The sequence below is a fragment of the Bidens hawaiensis genome, unplaced genomic scaffold (assembly GCF_021521415.1).
Source record: "Bidens hawaiensis isolate Kalapana, Puna unplaced genomic scaffold, B.hawaiensis_p1.1 tig00001511_1, whole genome shotgun sequence".
NCBI classification, from domain to species: Eukaryota; Viridiplantae; Streptophyta; class Magnoliopsida; order Asterales; family Asteraceae; genus Bidens; species Bidens hawaiensis.
Genome location: NW_027491085.1, coordinates 1,191,965 through 1,200,018, shown reverse-complemented (window position 1 = coordinate 1,200,018; position 8,054 = coordinate 1,191,965). Strand labels below are relative to the sequence as shown.

General features: G+C 34.4%; 1 protein-coding gene across 1 annotated transcript; it reads left to right on the top strand.

Annotated features, from left to right (window-relative positions):
• Positions 1 to 5,391: 5,391 nt before the first annotated feature.
• Positions 5,392 to 7,576, top strand: LOC143580705 (auxin response factor 16-like). The gene is made up of 2 exons (XM_077063663.1): positions 5,392 to 6,333; positions 6,735 to 7,576. The coding sequence occupies exons 1-2, from the start codon at positions 5,398 to 5,400 to the stop codon at positions 7,302 to 7,304; spliced, it is 1,506 nt and encodes a 501-aa protein (XP_076919778.1). The 5' UTR covers positions 5,392 to 5,397; the 3' UTR covers positions 7,305 to 7,576.
• Positions 7,577 to 8,054: the final 478 nt, after the last annotated feature.

Here is an 8,054-nt window from a genome sequence, read left to right as displayed (position 1 = left end):
CCTACCTGACCAACAAATAAAATGATTAAAGTTTCTATGTTTTTATGTAAATTTACTGATATGTATGTTTTTATAACAAAACACAAATTTTACTTTGTTTACATAATAGTTTATAGATTTAAACTGAACTAATTTGAAGAAAATAATTAAATTATGTGAAACTCTTGACTAGAAGAAGCCCATAAAAGTTAGAGCAGCTTAAAGGCCCAAACTACCGTACATAGGCCACTTAAATTGAGAATCTAGAGATTAACATCTCTATATTTTTTAATGTCCACCGACAAGAAGAAGAATGGACAAGTAAAAAAACAAAACAAAACAAAACAAAACACATGGTTGGTTCCAAACATTCAGATTTCAAAATGTGTTGGGGGCCATAACCATTGTTGTCGAGTATGGTCTCATATTCAATACAAAAATGGTCCACCATTATAACACAATTTGCTCTATAGGATTTGGCTATATCTGCAAATACCATTTCTACCTCATATTATACCGACATGTAGCACATGATATATGAGCGCATTCTATATATTAAATAGAGGATTTTTCTATACTCACTAAGATACTATTCCTTTTACTGTTGAATATTTTATTAATTTCTTCAATCACTAATATATATATGTTAATTTTAAAATTTTGAAATCTGTGTATAAATATTTACATATTATATTCAAAAGTTTTATTTAGTTTATTTCACACACCTATTTACATATAGCACCCCACATCTTTCATTTGTTTTGACAATTAAACTCAAAATCTTTTAATATGGTAGCTCTCAAGTCCAATTAATTATACAATTAACCCTACAGTTTTATATCCGCGCCGCGACGCACGAGTTTAATAGATACCGATTTAGTTATTGCCGCATCACAATCTGTTATGCGCGTTCAACCGATACCGACGGTGTGTCCGCCGCAATATGGGTTTGACCTATACAAACCGATCTCCCGCCACAACATGCGGGTTGCAAGCAACTAGTTAACATATATAAACATGCGTGCAACATATGTATACAGGTGTATCATGTGAATTTTAAAAGTTGAATTTGTGTATATTTCTATATAAATTATGTGAACACCATTACAACATAAATTCTTGTTTGAAATCATGTATTTTCAATTCTTGGGGTTTAATATACTTTTTATTAAATTGTCGGTTGTAAGTTTTATGTGAGCACACATTAGGTTTAGGCTTTTAGCCTTGGAACATATTTTCCAAATAATTAAAAAGGATAAAATCAGAATTCCACACGAAACCCGCATACAAAAAAGTCAAACCTCGATGAATGATCAACACTATCGACTCTGTCATTAGACCATACAATGCACTTACCCCGCACCCCTTGTGGGTTGAGGTGGAATATCAGTTCCATGAAAAAACCACTTTGCATTATGTGACCCCGTTAACGGTGTCCCCGCTTAGGTTATTGAAATGAATTATTAAACAGATTAAAGAATTAGCAAACCTAGCAATGAAATTAAACATCAACAATCAAAATTAAACAACAATTATGTTCTCAACAAAATAATTACATGTAAAATGTAAAATATTTCAAATGATTAGAATAGTTAGATAATCAGTTTCACTAATTGGTTTGCGTAAAGTAATTCAAAGTGCACAAGCTAGTTGCTACTAAGAACAATTTAAAAATTGTCAAGTGAAACCAAGGTTTTCTAACATTGTCTAGTGAATAGACATAGCCCAGGCCCAGTATGCTTCTGGTCTCTTCAGGATTTGGCCTTATTGGTTATTTGGTTTTATACTAATCATTTTTTTATTTTAAGTTAAGTGGGTTTAGCACACAGCCTGACAGCCACACACACCAACATAAAATTGTATTCTCTAATGAACTTAATAATCAATAATGTACAGGCCCATGGTCATCTAGTCGGTTCACAACATTAACATGAACCCATTTTTTGGGGTTTGGATGAAGATTATGGGGACGTTGTTGCGTAAATGAGAGTAGGGTGATGGTAAGGAGGATCTTCAAGTTATGGATGTTAGTGAGAATTGAACAACACATGTATGAAAAGTGGATTCTTAGTTTCTTACCATAAAGATAAATAGAGAAACGACTCAACCAATATAATTGTTGCGCTATTGGAATGGGTGGATTGGGTATTGGCAGTGATTATGACACACAAGGTTTTGTCGATGAGGTGATATCAAAGTGTTACATGGACATTATTAAGCCTGAAAATATGGACAGGTCGGGTTGGTTGTCTAGTCAGAATGGGTTTGGGTCTTAACAAGTTCAAATGAAATTAAGCTCGTGCCAAGGCCTTGACGTAGAAATTAATCCAAGTTTATTTTTATACCAGTTAGTGGTAACGGGTATTAGCAATGGCAACGGAGATCGTAGCGTAGGATACAACAATGATGACGGCAATAGTGCTAATGATCGCATCAATGGTATCAGTGTTGACAATGATACCAACAATGGTGTCACAAAATTTGGTGTTACTGATATTGGTGGAGGAGATGACCAAAAGATGGTAGCAACAAACAATGATCATACGTGTTGCTCGCCCATGTAATACCCAATCTAAGTTAACTAGTGTTTTATTAGCTAACCGTTTTGTCCCATTGTTTAACTTGGTCTAACCCAAATTGATCAGTTTTATAACTATAGTATATGAACTTGAATGTTACAACCCATCATTTGATAAACCGTTCTTGCATAGTTGCATGTTCCACCACAATGTTAGTTGTGATGAAGTGTGTAAACCTTTTATGAGGGTTTAGATATAAAACGTGTTTGAATCTATAAAAACATTCATATTATCGGGTAACTACAATAACTTTCATACATGATGAAGCAATCAAACAATTAAATGAATCCCCTATTTAAATTAACAGGTAAAATAATATGTTAAAATCATGTAATATACATATAGAATTTTGTTTGATCTTGTCAGACATGGATTTTCCTTCTAAGCATAAGTTTATACTAGGTAAACAATGTGAAATATGTGAGGATTGAGAAAACAATTGAGGCTGTATGTATAATTTTGTTAATGAAAAATCTAAATATTAATATATTATATACTTATTACATACGTTATATAGTTCAGTAGTTCACTCAAAAAGAATATAATGCCCCAACCAAAAACTATCACATCAACCAATTCAAGTTGATTAATTTATACAACTCATGACTAGTACCATCAAGTATTTATTAAAAAAAAATAATTTCAAAACTTATATATTAATATTGTTTAGATTTATCGGCAGCCGCAGACTTTGGATTTTCTATTAATCCCATACTTTTGGCCTTTCCATTTGTTTCTCAAATAAAGTTAATAACAAAAAAAGAGTTATTTCAAAGTTAAGTTTCAAAAATGACAAACTTTAAAATTAAAATAACTAATCTTAAGTTAGACTACTGAATATAATAAAGTTGTGAGTAATTTCTTATATTTTGTGAAAAATAAAATACTAACTTATAGATATATATTTGAAATTAATCAATTGAAAGAAATTTGTGCCTCTTTATAGATATTATAACGAATCACAAAGGAAATTCAATTAATTTCTGTTCTTAAGTAAATTAGAAAGTATATTAGTTGTTTTTTTCTATATTTTTTTATAGTATTTGTCTTAATGAAAATAAAATGAATATAATTTAAGTTTTCACTACAACCGATCTTTTAAGAAATATAATTTGATAATCATTATATGAATATATAAGATACCCACTTAAATATTCATACCTTTAACTGTAAACTTTTTTTTAGCTTATTACATGGCTTAATAATCCTCACTTATGGCCTAATAGTAGAATGTTTGGGTTTTTCAGTGAAAACTCAAGTTAGATCCCCACTTGTATTACTTTTAGTGGATTATGACAATAAAATATTTGAGCTAGGCCTTGCGAGTTTGTCAGTTCGAATCTTGAGTCCACCTGGGTTTTCATCCCACCGTATGTTACGGTAGATTGCTCTGCTCTTGTGGTGACATAAAGACTGTCAAGTGACAGTCGATGGTAAGGTTTCCTAGAGGAACGCCCAAGCCAAATTCCGAAGCCAACGTGGGACCGGTAAGACAACACAGTCTAACCAGAGTTAGATAACAGAGTTCTCCAAATTTGAATAGTGCGGTGACTTAACACACAAGACACAAGAAAGTCGAAGTTCAAATGGAAAATACATTGCTTAATAAATTACTAAATAATAATAAAATATCGGGTTAGTGAACAACATAGCGGAAGCGTTGGGTTAAACACAAGACCCGCAAGATATGTTCTCAGTCCGAATCGAAATCAATATCTCGTGTGCCTCGTGGTTGTTGCTTTGTTTATTTAGTTGCATATATAATGTTTTACTTATCTTATTCTCTTCGCTTTTAAATTATATACACATTTTTTTTAAAGGTATATTAATTTGTTAGAGTTCATTACGGTTTTCATTTTGTCTTGCGGTCGGTAGCCCTTGTGACAGAGACAAAGCTTCTTAAACAACAAAAAGTCCTGAATTCGAGTCTCGGAAGTCAAAAAGTTTGTCTTTAAAAGAAAAATTACGATTTTTGTTTCAATCGTTCGATACCATTAAAATATATTTTGGGTTACTATTAATAAAACTAGTTTCTTGCTGGGGTTTTCTTTACAAATAAATTTAGAACTTATTTACAATTAGTTTAAAACAAGAAACCTCTATTGCAAGAAAACTTAGTGAGCACGAAAGAGATTCAAATTGAGAGCATAACGGGAATGGAATGTTATTAATTACTTTATTACCTTTTCTTTTCCTAAAGATTCACACCGGCTAAGTTTCTGAAAAACTCTCAAGGGGTTCGATGTCGTAAATCCTAATCCACTCAGTGGTGCCCGAGAATACGACACATCACACATGAGTGTGATTCGAACCCAAGACATCAAACAAAAAAAACCATTAGTTGAACCTAAGGTAAAACTCCTGACCACCTTACTAGAATAAAGATGACAGCCGTATAACATTAAATCAGTTAGTAATAATAAACTCATCCCATTCATATATGTGTATATATTTGTTTTGCATAATAATACAAAATCCTTAATTGTCTGTTGTATGCTACCGTCCGGTCGGCAACAAAGGCTGAAGTGACCGTTTCTGTCTGTGTCCCTCTATCTCTATGTTTCCATTTAAATCTTATTGTATTGACCCACATTCACAACTCACTACATTGATTATATTCTCCACTTACTAATATATATAAACTCTCCCTTTACACTTATTATTAATAATTTATCACTCTTCACAACTTCAGGTATGTATCCCCTTATTTATTGTACAACCCCTTATCCTAACTAACATTAAACTGAAAATAATTTCAATGCTTTTATTTTATTTTATTTTATTTTGTTTTGTTTTATGTTACAGGCTGAATAGTTAAGGTTTCGATTTGATTACCGTGATGGATGCAATGGAAAAAAGTTTGGATTATAACTTTTGGCACGCGTGTGCTGGCGGAATGGTACAAATTCCGCCAGTACGATCAAAAGTCTTCTACTTCCCACAAGGTCACGCGGAACATTCCGCTTCAAGTAATATAAATTTTAATAATTTCCCGCGAATTCCACCTTACATTTTATGTGAATTATCCGCGATAAACTTCATGGCAGAAGAACAAACCGATGAAGTTTATGTTAGAATGAAGCTAACACCGTTAAAAAACCAAAACGATTTCGATTCAGTTGATGAGCCCGAACCCAAACCAGGTTTCGGGTTCGACCAAACCACGAATCGAAATCATGAAATTCCGTTATCCTTTACCAAAACATTAACTCAATCCGACGCCAATAATGGCGGGGGATTCTCGGTCCCGCGGTACTGTGCAGAGACAATATTCCCTGCACTGGACTACACGCGGGACCCACCAGTACAAACCATACTAGCAAAAGATGTGCATGGGAAAATATGGAAGTTTAGGCATATTTATAGAGGGACGCCACGTAGGCATTTGTTAACAACTGGTTGGAGTAGTTTTGTTAATAATAAGAATCTTTTGGCGGGTGATTCGATTGTGTTCTTGAGAGGTGAAGATGGTTGTCTTCGTGTCGGGATTCGAAGGGCAAAACGGGGATTTTGTGGGGTTGTTAAGGATGATGGGTTGGTGATGAAGGCTGTGAGTTTAGGGGTTAATGGTGAGCCGTTTGAGGTGTTTTATTATCCGCGAGCGGGTACACCGGAGTTTTGTGTGACGGGTTCAAGTGTGGCGCGTGCGATGAGGGTGAAGATGGCTTTTGAGACTGAAGATTGTTGTAGAATAAGTTGGTTTATGGGGACTGTTTGTTCTGTTAATGTTGGTGATCAAAATAGGTGGATTGATTCTCCTTGGAGGATGCTTCAGGTATTAGTTTCATCTTTTTCTTGTGGATTATAGATTATTCATGTATGTTATATGCAGAACAAGTTTTTGGTCGATAGCAAAACCGAAACGGAGCCAAGAAACCAGTTTTTAGAAAGACATAAAATTAAACCGTCCATTATTTATTGGGTTGGGTTCGGTTTTTTTGGTTTTTGGTTAATAGCAAAGCTGAACAGAACCAAACCGTCGGTTATTGACTGAATTCAGTTATTTTCGTTCAGTTACTTCAGGTTTGTGCACACATATACCCAAACTCATATCTTGATTTGCATATGCACAAAAACATATTCATATGAGAATCTTGAAGTTGCATTAGCAAACCACAAATCTTTTTTTGTTTGATAATTCGGTCTTTATATTAACTTTACTCGATATGATTGAAGGTATCATGGGATGAACCGGATTCGCTACAAAATGTGAAGCGTGTACCCCCGTGGTTAGTTGAAATGGTACCAAACATGTCTGCAACCATTGTTTCACCTCCAAGAAAGAAACCTAGACTCCCCCAGCCACCTGATTTCCCCTTAATCTCATCACTAGTCAACAATAATAATAATATTCCCACAAGCATCCAGGGAGCCAGGCATAATGATTCTCATAATCATAATCAATATTTCCCATTTGGGATCTTGAATCGTGAATCAATGAGAAGATTCCCGACATCAATAATAGAAACAGTTAAAGAAACTAGTGAAAGTGTTTGTTGCTTACTAACAATCGGGAACAATGAAAAAGATAAGAGAAAACCCGTGTTCATGTTGTTTGGTCAACCGATATTGACTGAACAACAGTTGTCAGAGAGTTGGTCCGGTGATGGCTCGGTGGTCCTTCAAAATGGTCCGGTTGAAAGTTCATCTGATGAAGCTGGTCTGTGGCTCGATGAACCAAAAACTGAGTCCGGGCTTGAGACTAGTTGTAAGGTTTTAAAGGACTCCTATCTTTATGGGTTTTAAGCTGTATCAAAATGAAATCTACAAATGCTCTGATGTGTTGTGCTGTGTTCTTTAAAGCTAGTATCTCAACAATTGCAGTAAAGATGTCTGCTTTTTTTATAAAGAAAAGTTTGTTTTCTTATTTTGTTTACGGGAAAAGTCCCATTCGACCAAATTCTGATATGTTACTGTTTCAAGGGCGCATAAGACATTTGTAGTTTTCTTGATATGTTTGGAACCTTATATCATTTGGGTGCATATGCAATGTGCTGTTGATGCACAGGTTTGCTATCGGTTTGGGGAAAAATCTCATGCATGTAACTCGTGTTCTGGAGAAATGTTGGCCCCCAGACAATGTTTTACGGGTGATTTTGTTTATAAGTTCGTTTCTGGTTCAAATGTTCCAAGTCTGCTGAAGTACTAGAATTTTACAGCATTAATGAATGGAACTATATGGGTCTGGGAGGTCTGTTGATTCTCTAGCCAATACGTTTCGGAGGACAAATAGATGGGTGTTATCAAGATTCTACATCTTTAACCCAAAACGAATAACACCCTATTTTAATTGTTGTTCGCGAATTACCGGAAGGGGGAAAAAAGAATGAGAGAAGAAATCTTCTTGAAGTTGGGGAATCGACACCCATATCAAAGATGCACGCCCGAGTGATTCATTATTTGTGTGATAAAGGAAAGAGGTATGTGAATCAAAAGTGGTTCATGATATGTGTGATGAAAAAAAGGGGTATGTGCATATTCAGGTGATTCATGTGA

Bases quoted from the DNA above. Each gene is read 5' to 3' on its own strand.
- LOC143580705 (XM_077063663.1), top strand. From the start codon at position 5,398: ATGGATGCAATGGAAAAAAGTTTGGATTATAACTTTTGGCACGCGTGT. The intron at 6,334-6,734 runs GTATTAGTTTCA...ATATGATTGAAG, and splicing joins CTCCTTGGAGGATGCTTCAG to GTATCATGGGATGAACCGGA.